The following is a 12,674-nucleotide window of genomic DNA, read 5'->3' as shown; positions in this document are numbered from 1 at the left end:
CAGGTAAGGTTTGAGAAGTAAAATATCAAATTCGATGGATCCTGAGTGGATTCTGCAACCTATTATGGAATTCAGCTTGCGAGATTACCATATACAGACTCAATGTTCTCGTCCGGGTCAGGTTTGAGAAGTCAAGTATCAGATTCGTGGATTCTGCAACCTATTACTGAACTCAGCTTGCAAGATTACCATATACAAACTCAATCTTCTCGTCCAGGTTAGGTTTGAGAAGTCAAATATCAGATTTGATGGATCCTGAGTGGATTCTGCAACCTATTATGGAATTCAGCTTGCAAGATTACCATATAAAGACCCAACGTTCTCGTCCGGGTCAGGTTTGAGAAGTCAAATATCAGATTCGTGGATTCTGCAACCTATTATGGAATTCAGCTTGCAAGATTACCATATACAGACCCAGTGTTCTCGTCCGGGTTAGGTTTGAGAAGTCAAATATCAGATTCGATGGATCCTGAGTGGATTCTGCAACCTAGTATGGAATTCAGCTTGCAAGATTACCATATACAGACCCCGTGTTCTCGTACCGGTCAGGTTTGAGAAGTCAAATATCAGATTCGTGGATTCTGCAACCTATTACTGAACTCAGCTTGCAAGATTACCATATACTGACCCAATATTCTCGTCCAGGTTAGGTTTGAGAAGTCAAATATCAGATTCAATGTATCCTGAGTGGATTCTGCAACCTATAACGAAAATACCCCTGACGGGACAGGTGCATCAAATTTTCCTTGATTTCAAATTTACGAAAATACCCCTTACGGAACGAGTGCATTTAATTTTTCAGTGACTTCGGAAATTACGAAAATACCACTGACGGAACAGGTGCATCCAAATTTTCGGAGACTTCAAAAATTACGAAAATACCCCTGATGAAACATGTTTATAAAATTTTCCTTGATTTTAAATTTACGGAAATACCCCTGGCGGAACAGGTGCATTAAAGTTTTCGGTGACTTCGAAAATTCTGAAAATACCCCTTACGGAACAGGTGCATCAAATTTTCCTTGATTTCAAATTTATGGAAATGCCCCTGCCGAAATAGGTGCATCAAAATTTTAGGAGACTTCAAAAACTACAAAAATACCCCTGACGGAACATGTGCATAAAATTTTCCTTGATTTCAAATTTACGGAAATACCCCGGGCGGAACAGGTGCATTAAATTTTTCGGTGACTTCGAAAATTACGAAAATACCCCTGACGGAAGATGTGCATAAAATTTTCCTTGATTTCAAATTTACGGAAATATCCCGGGCGGAACAGGTGCATTAAATTTTTCGGTGACTTCGAAAATTATGAAAAGACCCCTGACGGAACATGTGCATCAAATTTTCTCTGATTTCAAAAAATCTTAAAATACCCATTCCAAAACAGGTCCATTCCATTTTTAACAATCACAAACACACATACACATACACACACATGCATATATATATATATATATATATATATATATGTATATGTTTTACATAGCACAAAATGTCTTCAAAGGGTGTGCTACAGGAAAACAGGAAAACAGAGATCACATCCACATAGCGATCCATCAGCAAAAAAATGTACCGTCGCCGTATTATCCGCATAGCAATTTTTCTGTTTTGTTTGTTAACCATATACCAAAAAGTAAACCAAAAATATACCCCTAGGTATCGCCACTAAGTATATATATACCAAAACATACCCGCAAAAAGTTAGTTCTTACATCAGCAGTTAGAATCCATCATCCTCATTCATCATCATCTGTAGAATCTTCCTCATACTCGTCATATCCATTCAATTCCTCAGATTCATCTTCATCATCCTCTTCTTCCACATCTTCATCCTTTTCTTCCTCATATTCATCTTCGTCGATGACTTCACTTGTCTCATCTTCCTCATAGTCTTCATCATCATCTTCTTCATCTTCAGCATCCACTAGTGCTTGAGCATACTCCTCCTCTTCTGGATCAACACGCCCCATGAGAAAGTCATTCTAATTGTCTTCTTCTATTTCTTCCTCCAAATCAGCCTGCGCGAGCTGCTCTACCTCCTCATCTGGTGAGTATGGCTCAGGAACATGCTGAAAAGGTTCCCAATCTGGTTCAACCTCTGATTCAGCATCAGATGCCATCAAATCTACTTGTGGAGGATATCGCAGCATACTTTCCGCAGGTAATTCCTGTGCACGACGAAACTGTTCGTCTCTGAACTTGTCATACTCCTCTTGCATAGAATCTTCTTCAGCATCCTTCCTCCGGCGTGTCGCGTCGTCCTTTTTAACTTTGAGCCCTATTTCATGACATGTGACGAAGTTGCTTCTGGAGCTGTTTCAACTGTTCAGGCGTCATGAGCTCGATCAGTTTATAAGACTCAGCAAGAGGATCCTTGGAGCTGCCTGCCTCTGCTTCATCATCTGAACAAAAGATCTTAGGCTTCTTTCCTTTCCTGTCTTTGTCCCTCTCATGTGATGAATCAGGACTGCGGATCCTCCTTGACGCCATACAACAGTGTATAAAAAGTATTGCTGCAAAACAATTACTTTGGTGTTAAACATAACCAAATACATTGCAAGAAAGACAACAATTTGCATTTTCAATCAGAAACAGATCAAATCCTAGAAACAATAACAGAAAAAAATCTGCATTTCTACTCAAAAAACAGATCAAACCCTAGAAAAAAAAGTTAACAACCACCACAAAACTTAAATCAAACACATCTGCATAGTAGAATAATGTAATTCAAACAAAACCCATATCATGATTACACTTAATTCTTAAATCAATCACACACCACCAACACAAACATATTGTTCCCACTAGACAGTCTACCACAAAACAGAGTAAAAATAAATTAAAATAATACATTAAGTGCTATTACACTTCTCTGCATTCTCTTTGCATCAAAGAAAAAAGGATCATTAAAAAGAGAATCCATTTTTATGCAATCATGCAGAGAAAGATGAAGAAAAACAACACTTACAAGAATACAAACCCATATCTACGTAGATGAAGATTGAAGAGTATGGTTTATTCAAAGATTCAGAGACAGCTAAAATTGAAGATGATTTTGGTGTTGTTTTCCCACTTACTTCAGCTTCTGATCTATTGAAGAGCAACTAATAACTGATGGCCTTTTGTCTCTGAGTAGAAAACATAAACTACTTTCCCAAAGAAGATGATTTTTTTGGGAAAGGTAGTGTTTGTTTGGTAGTGATAAAAGGAGATGTTGGGTGGAAACAACATCTTCTAACTTAAGGGCTGCTAAAAAGTGGGGCGGAAAATAAAGTAACTTACACAGGGATCTGTAAGCAAATATGTGTAAAAATGGGGGGCGGGGTGATGCAGGGCATACTACAATTCCAGAAGATTCCGCTTAGAGGTTTGGCTTCCATGGTTTCCTAGTTTCAGTCTTTCTTATTTTAGGATTCTTTTAGATTTCTTTTTAGTTTTCTGTTTCCTAGTTTAGTTATTCTTCAAGCCTATATAAAGGCTAGATTAAGTCTTGTAAGAGCTATCTATTACTCAATCAAATTATTAAACACAAAAATTATCTTTCTCTTCTTGCTTAAATTCTCTTCTCTTCTTGTTTATAGCAATCTAGTATTGCTTTCTTTTACCTTGTTCCACATTAGTTGGTATCACCCGCTTAGTTTTAGGTTTTCATCCTATAACTTGATCCTTTACATCGCTTCCGCAACACCTTTCAGTACTTTTTTTTTAGTTCCTTTTCGTATACAAAAAAAAAACAAAAAAAAAACAAAAAAAAAAATATGACTGCTCAACCAGTTACTCTAGCAGCAATCGAAGCTCTCATCAAATCTCATACCGAGAATTTGGAAAAAAACATTACTGAAGCTCTTGAGAAGTCCATGGAGGACAAATTAGGGTTAAGAGATACCAAGCTTGAAACCATGCAGAATCAACTTTTGAAGCCGATTCGTGGCACTGGGGATGAGAAAGATGGCATGAACGTTAATTTTGAGGAGGACCCTATGCCAGAACTTCCAAAGGCTCGTGACAGTTCCGTTGTTGAGTTAAAGCAATGGGTATGCTCTAAAAGGACTGGTTTGTCTACGAAGTTAGATGGAAAAGATGCTTGTCGAGGATTAAGATATATATCACTGACACGAAACCCATTAGTTGAGAATATTCAGTCAAATGTCAGCAACTCTCCTGAGGAGATACTCCAAAATCCTCCTACTCCAAAATTTGACAAAGAGGTGGCTGGGTCTCCAAAAGCCACTGTAAATCGTTTTAACTGCTTGAATGAGGGTATCACTTCTTCTACACATGGATGTACTCTGAAATTGTCAAGGACTTCCAAAAATCTCGTTACTTCTCCAAGGAGCAAGAGAGTAGAGGTCCAAAGTGTAGCCATTGCTGAAACGTATGCCAGTTTGCCCAAGAGGAAGGCTGTATACCCCTCAGTTGAACCATCTTTTTCTAAGTCAAAACCTTATGAAGGGGAGAAAAGCTGTATCTGGAAAAAGTCTCGCATGCATATATCCACAACGAAGACAGGGGAGCAGGTTAAAACAGTTTGGTCGGATGTGAATGGGCAATACAGTCGGATGGATGATTCTTCGGAAAACAACCGTCGAAGCCTAGATCAAATCCGAGGGGGTCATGAATCTAATAGACCAAACAAATTTTCAAGGAGTGAAGAAATAGATATGTGCATCAGTGATGTAGCGGTATCTCAACAAGAATCAGAAAAATCTAGAAGGAAGAAGACCAAAATTTTGGGAGGTTTGGAGTCGGAACCCAAAGCTCCAACTGTGTCTTCTCATGTTGAAGTTCATTTTAGAACTGGTTTTTTCCCGGAGAAATTGAATGACATGGAATTTGCTGCTGAAGAAACTTCTTTTAGTGGGAAGGATGCTACTATGGAGCATCTGCCTCCAAATGCTAGATCCAAGAAGGAGAAGTTTGAGTGGACGGAAGCAATGGATAAGAGCTTTATTCTTCTTAAAGAAAAGCTTTGTACGACACCAATTCTTTCACTTCCGAATTTCAACAAGTCTTTTGAAATAGATTGTGATGCATCTGTTGTTGGTATTGGTGAAGTATTATCACAGGAGGGTCATCCAATTGCATATTACAGTGAGAAGAATTCAGATGCACAAAAGAAATGGTCTACATATGAATTAGAGTTATTGGCTCTTGTTCAATCTCTTAAGCAGTGGGATGTGTTATTGCCACATATGGAATTCGCTTTCAACACTTCTGTGAATCGTTCTACTGGGAAAACTCCATTTGAGATTGTGTACTCTAAAGTACCTAATCATACTCTTGATTTGGTAGCCTTACCCACCACACAGAGTACAAACACTGGAGCCGATTCTTTTGTAGACAAAGCAACTGAATTACATAATGAAGTAAAATCTAAACTGGAGAAATCCAATTCTAAATATAAAGAGGATGCTGATAAACACAAGAGGTTTAAAACCTTCAAGGAAGGGGAGCTCGTGATGATACATCTAAGAAAAGAGAGATTTCCAGTGGGTACTTATAACAAAACCAAGATGAAGAAATATGGTCCTTTCAAGGTTTTAAAGAAGATCAATGATAATGCTTATGTTATTGATCTACCAAATGATTGGAATATCTCCAACACATTTAATGTTCAAGAGATTTTTACGTTTCATGGTGACAATGAACTTCTGGTTTGTTTGGACAACTCGAGGACGAGCTTTACTCTAGAAGGGGGGACTGATGCAGGGCATACTACAATTCCAGAAGATTCCTCTTAGAGGTTTGGCTTCCATGGTTTCCTAGTTTCAGTCTTTCTTATTTTTAGGATTCTTTTAGATTTCCTTTTAGTTTTCTGTTTCCTAGTTTAGTTATTCTTCAAGCCTATATAAAGGCTAGATTAAGTCTTGTAAGAGCTATCTATTACTCAATCAAATTATTAAACACAAAACTTATCTTTCTCTTCTTGCTTGAATTCTCTTCTCTTCTTGCTTATAACAATCTAGTATTGCTTTCTTTTACCTTGTTCCACATTACGGGGAGGGTGTGTGTGGAAAAAACAACAAATTATTATTCAAGACCAGCACTAATCTGATCAAATTCAAAGTATCTTGCAATTGGAATCTGCATACATTCAAGAACAACATTATAAAGGAAACTTACTGATCGCACATATATTGGATATTTTTCATTTCTTTGATCTAGGTAGACGCTTTTGCTCCATCAATTTACGTAGATGTGGTTCCTCTTCTAAAATATCTTGAAAACTGTCGTTACCTGGTATCTCTGCTTTGTCCACATCTGTAGTCATTCCTCTCGGCGTATGAATAACAACCCACCAATCTGGATGTTTCACGTCTCTGGAGTAGAAAACTTGGGCAGCCTCTTCAGCGAGAATCACGGGCTCGTCCGAAATATTGGTATGGATTTTCAATCTTGAAAGATTTACCAAAGGAAAATCTGAATCCTGACAGACCTTTGTTCCATTCTCTACCTTCACCCAATCACAGTAGAAGACAGTTTCTCTAAATGTACCATAGTTCAACTCTAGGATTTGTCTGATCACCCCATACCACCGGGTTAGGCTAGTAACAGGGATTTTGTCCATTTTCGAGCTCCTAAAAGTGGTCGATGCAACCACGGCGACACCACTGTCCTGGGTTTTAGCCGTTTGCTGGTTTACTTGGGAAAAAAATCTAAATCCATTCGTACGGTATATTTTGTACTCTTTCTGAGACACTGGACCTCTAACGTAACGCCACAAATCTGTATCCATTTTGTCTAGTGATCTAAGCTATGAAAGCGAAAAGAAAATCAACATATCAGCATATTGCATCATTACTACGCTAACAAACAGGAGCGCCAATACAAACCTTTTCATACATCCACTAAGGAACTTGGTTTGCATCTCGACCTCCTCCATTGCAACCCCATCAGCTTCACATTTCTCGCAATAATCCCTACATTGAGCATACATAGTATTAAAATCTAAATAGAATAACCCATTCATTGTCCACATACAAACAAAACACGGCCAACCAATACCTGTAATAAACATCGAGACCTTCTGGATTATTCCGAAAAATTACCCACAGACGTATCTACATCCACTGAATATGGTTCACCTGAATTGGATTTTCATCAAGCACAGAACCCACATCGTTGAATTCATGTTCATCCTTTAAGAAGGGCTCCAAATTTGCTTTGTGACCTCATTGATCAGCATTTTTCATGTGCTCCATGTCAAATATAACACATTCATCCATTTCAGTAGACTTCGTAATTGACCCTTCAATGTATCTGTTGTTATTTGGGATGTTTTTGCACTCCTTCATTGCCCTGATTCAGTATGTACGTGTAAATTTCAGTACAAAAACAACAAAAATAAATAAAAATAAAGGAAAAATGGTAAAATCGCAATTCACCTTTCGAATGGGTACATCCATCGATACCTAACAGGTCCACAAACTAAGGCCTCATCAGCCAAATGAACCATGTTGTGCACGCTTATATCAAAAAAACCAGCCGGGAAATATTTTTCGAGCACATACATGGCCTCTGCAATCATCCACTTAGCCTGGTTCAGATACTCTCTGCTAACCACCTTTAAGCATAAAATTCTAAAATACAAACTGACTTGTTGAAGCGCAGTATGCAAGTCTTTCTCTCCTGGAAAGGCATGTTGAAGCAGAACAGGTAATAAGTACCCCATAATCACATGGTAGTCATGCGACTTCAAGATGCTCAAGTTCAATTGCTCCATATTTACATTTTTACTTATATTCGACGAAAATCCTGTGGGAAATTTCAGATCTTTAAGAATCTGGCAAAAATCGGTTTTCTCTTTTTTGCTCAAAACAAACAGCAGAACCATCTCTACTCCTTTCTTTGTTTTCTTCTCTTTCCACTCTCCACAGTTTAGTTTATTCTCCTTCAATTTGTCACGATTGTTCCATGCAACAATAGCCTTATTATCCTTATCAAATATAGTGTAGATAATGTGTTCCATGACGTTCTTTTCCGTGTGCATCACGTCGACACAATGCCATATAGTCAAGGCAAAATACGACTCAAGTTCCCAAAGAATACACTTCTTGAAGAAAGCACCTGTGACAAGCTCAGAATCACCTTCCTCTTCATCATACTGATATCTCTTTTGTTTACCTGTATCGCGGACCACTAACTTACCAGGTTCGTAATGAACATCGGCAAACTTCTCAAGCGACTGCGCTCCTATTAGTCCCAGCGGTGCACTTTTCTTAAGGAATATACGATAATTAGTGTACACAATCTTGATTCCGTAACCTAGATGAGTACTTCGAGTTTCGTCTGTGCAACAAACACACGCACAGTATCCATGAGTGGTACATCCACTTAAAACACCTTGAGCAGGCAAGTCATGAATGCCAACATCAGAGTTGCTCTCAGAGTAAAATACCCCTTTTTCAAAGAATCAAAAGCTTGTACACCTTGATGCCAAAGTTTTTTTAGCGTGTTGACCAGCGGCCGTAAAAAAACGTCAATGTCTTGACCCGGTGACTTACGCCCAGGTATCAACAGAGTCATCATTTGGAATTCAGACTTCATACACATAGAAGGCGGGATATTATAAACCACAAGGATCACAGGCAAACAACTCCAACTCAAAGTCTGTACACCATGAGGATTAAACCCATATGTTGATATTCCAAGCCAAACATTTCTTCCTTCCGCGGCAAACAACGGAAACTTCATTTTCATTTGTGCCCACTGAGATGAATTGATTGGATGACGCATATATTCAGATGAAACTTGCGCTCGATCTGCCACAACATTGCATCTGATATCCAAGGTAGAAAATACATTTTCTTTAGTTTTTCGTCTACAGGAAAGTATCTCAGCACTTTGCAAGGTTCATTTGTCACCACAGGACCATCTTTGGTAGATTTCAACTTAAACCTCATAGTTTTGCATACCGGACACTCTACTGAATCTTCATTCTCTTCGTAATACAGAATACAATGATTCTCACAAGCATGAATAGCCTTCGCTTTCATCCCCAGATCCTTAAGCATCGACCTCATAGCATCATAGTTTTTGGGCAACTTGTTAGGTTTTGGAAGACACTCTCTTAACAAATCCAACAAAATGTTGACAACCCAGGAGAATCGATAGATTCAGAAATTTTAATCAAACTCAATCCTTCTGTGATAACTCGATTAAGCTTAAATCTTTAATAAATCGACGAGTCACAGAAGAATCGGTTGAATCAATTTTGTTGATGAAGCTTCCTGCAACTGAATCTCAAATTGAATCTGATGAATTTTCTGGTGAAATCGATGGCGGCTGCGGATATACCAAGAAGTCAGTGAGATGTGAAATAAATGGAGGTGAAAGATATAAGATGTAGTAATGTCTCAACCGTTTTGCTATCAACATATTGAGTTGTTTATCTACCTCCCAACTTCCAGATATATTAAATGAAAACTAATTTCAGATGATTTTAATTTTGTTTTCGGATTTTAATTTTGTTTTCTGATTTTCGGTAATCAAAATAAAGAGTTATAATGGGAAAAAAATGTTGGAGAAAAAAGCCAGAATCGTTGGGAGGCTGGGTAGCCCTTGAGTGTGAGATGAAATTGGGAGCTGATAGTAGTAATAGAGGCGCTAATAGTAGTAATGGAAGGTATCAATGTAACTTGGCATTTTAAGTTGAGGATAGGAAGGTAATTACCCATAACCCTCCCGAAACTCTGTAACAGGTACCAATTATTGCAACGATTATCCCACGTTATAAACCTTTCAACATCGATACGACGTTACTTAAAAAATATCCATTAGAAATTCGATTGTTACAAAATTCCTGATTTCGTGTAGTGTGAAAGCAACAACATCCCACAAGAAAGAGAAAGAATTCATAGTTGGGACTTCAGAGCCTGTGGTATTGTTTTTGGAAGAATAATAATCATAATCTCAATATCATTGTGTAAAAAGACATCAGTAGGTTACATGTTCAACAAATGTACAGTTAATGTATATTCGAAACAATATACATTGGTACAATACACATTGGTTTTCTACCTGTAGAAGTTAAAGGGACATATATTGGTTGTTTAATGGTTGCCGGAGCTAATATTAATAGAATGTTTCTTGTGTCTCCAGTTTTGTGAAGAAAATGAACAAGGTATATGAACATCATGCGTCCGTCTCATGTTTTAATACGGTGCGCATGCACCAGGTTAGGGGCTTGTATAGTATAAGTTATACTAAATATTATACTCCATCCGTTTCTAAAAAATAGGCAAGTTTTCTTTTTTGGATATGTCAAAAAAAATAGGTTTGTTTCCATATGTGGAAAGCCAAATGTTATGATTTTACTACTATACCCATAGAGGGACAACTTATCTCTCTCCATTTTCTCTCCTAATACAACAAAAAGGGGACCGCTTCTTTCTCCTCTTTCTCTAATAACAAATGAGTGGGGACCAAATGATAGGTTAGGAAAAAACATGAAAAAGTGGCTCCAATGGTTAGTTTTCTTAATTTTTGTGAAAACCAAACAAGCCTATATTTTAGAAACGGAGGGAGTATGTGATACATATGATTCCCAAATGTCACAATTTTTTTTTTTTGTCGTTAGATACTAGCATCAAATGATATTTATTAAAACAAATTTCATTATTTGTTACCAAATTTTAAATACTAACTTGTACAAATAAAAAAAAAACTTCCTTAAAAGAGTCGGATTGTAGCAACAGACATTACTTTTACATAGTTCATTTGTATTCATATAATCTAATATATTTCACCTATGTTAATTTTTCTACGAAACAACGGTACCAAGAATAATTAGTGTGTACCTACCTTTCTGTTAGACAATTTAGTTGTATGTTTTCTAACTGTCATGTAACTGTCTGGCTGCTTGTATGTTACAAACATTTGTATTTATTGCCGGTTTTCTTTTATTGACGCTGTTAGCAACACAATTGCTCTTTATCTTCTTTTGAGTATATATATATATTCATTTCTGTAATTGTATCTTTATCTTTTCATCTAATAGAGAATACAAATTTCTCATGGTATCAAGAAAGAAATTGATTCTCAATTTTCTTATTCTTAATAAATCTCGCAAATTCTTAAGTTTCAAGGTTCGTTCTCTTCTGCAACCTCTATGTTACTTTCTTTGTGTTCGTTTCCTTAGATTTAGAACAAATTCCAACAACTTCAATTTTTCTACATTTTCAAGATTTTGCTGTTCTTTAATGGATTATCAATTTATTGCTTCTGCTCCCTGCTTCCATCTTACTCCTCTTTCATTACAAATATCAATCACTTCATGAAGACAAATATTGATACTACAAATTATGTTTTGTGGCAAAATCAGATAATTAATATCTTTATCAGTGCTGATTTTTTAGGTTTTGTGGATGGGATCTGTGGAGAAACCTCCTAAATTTCTTCACGATACAGTTCGTGTTAATCCTCTATTTTTTAATTTTGAAAGGCCTGATAGATTTCTTATGGGATATATGACTTCTACTTTATGTACTTCACATCAAACAAATGTTTCTGGTTTTTAATCTGGTTTTCAATCTGATTAAGATATGTTTAATCACCGCAATTGGAGATACTATCTCAGATTCCAAATATACTTATGCATACTTTGAATGGCCTTGGTCCAGATTTTGATAAGTTTATCATTATGGTTCAAAATTGAGATACACCATTTTCAATTTCTGACGTTAGATCCATATTACTAAATCATGAATAATGGATCTTGAGTAGAAATGATAATGGTTCTTCTAGTTTTTTTGATCCTTGTAGTACTTCTGCTTTTATTGGAGCATTAATTGCTCAGTTGAACCCACCAAGCGTTGGTATGTCAAGATTGGTTATCATATTTTAGTATCAAAACTCAATTAGAGTCGCTTGATTGAATGTACTAGAGTCAACTTCATTTAGGTTAGACAAGAAAGTCTTGGAATGTTGATACATACGAGTATTATTCTGAAGACCTGAAGTTCGTGAAGACGTATCGACTACAATGAATATGTCATCCTTCCACTTGAGGTACAGTGATACTGACTTGACTTGTTTCTATTCCTATCATTGCTTTCAAGTCGTTTAAGATTGAGAACATAACATGCGAGGTTATATTGAATACTCTAGTATTAGACTTGGTTATTTTTTTATGATCAAAGTGTCAAGGAACAATATTTGATTACGAAGTATAACATTTATCTTTTGAACTTCGTAAATGTGACATCGACATGATATATGTAACTCGTTACTTGATTTTGAATGAATATAGGTGTGATTTCATCTTAGGAAACTATGTTTGATTACATAAGTTTAAAGGAAGTAAATATACGAAACTTGTTTCGTAACCGAAAGGAAATCAATAGGCATTTCGGTCCGGTTTTCATTAAAGATCTATTAAATGACCAATTCGAACCTAGGTAAGATCTTCAGTAGAACCAATCTTTACTTATGAGAGTTATGATACAACCGATCTTTACCTAGTTAGGGATATGCCGTAGAACCGATGTTAACTTATGTCGAGAATCTTGGTAGAACAGATCCTTGCCTATATTGGGATATATACATGGTAGAACCGATCCTTACCTATATTTGAATACTTGGTAGAACCAATCCTAAATTTTGTTGGGAGTCATGGTAGAAACCAATCCCTACCTATATTTGGATACTTGGTAGAAACCGATCTTAACTT

General features: G+C 36.7%; 1 protein-coding gene across 1 annotated transcript; it reads right to left on the bottom strand.

Moving 5' to 3' along the window:
• Nucleotides 1-7,176: 7,176 nt before the first annotated feature.
• Nucleotides 7,177-9,027, bottom strand: LOC113280009. Its single transcript, XM_026528643.1, has 4 exons — nt 8,877-9,027; nt 8,509-8,766; nt 7,390-8,404; nt 7,177-7,303 (listed from the first exon to the last, which is right to left on the bottom strand). Exons 1-4 carry the CDS (start codon nt 9,025-9,027, stop codon nt 7,177-7,179), a joined length of 1,551 nt encoding a protein of 516 aa, XP_026384428.1.
• Between the last annotated feature and the right edge of the window lie 3,647 nt (nt 9,028-12,674).

Source organism: Papaver somniferum, chromosome 5 (assembly GCF_003573695.1).
Source record: "Papaver somniferum cultivar HN1 chromosome 5, ASM357369v1, whole genome shotgun sequence".
NCBI classification, from domain to species: Eukaryota; Viridiplantae; Streptophyta; class Magnoliopsida; order Ranunculales; family Papaveraceae; genus Papaver; species Papaver somniferum.
The sequence above is the reverse complement of the archived record's forward strand: the minus strand, read 5'-3'. Positions and strand labels throughout refer to the sequence as shown.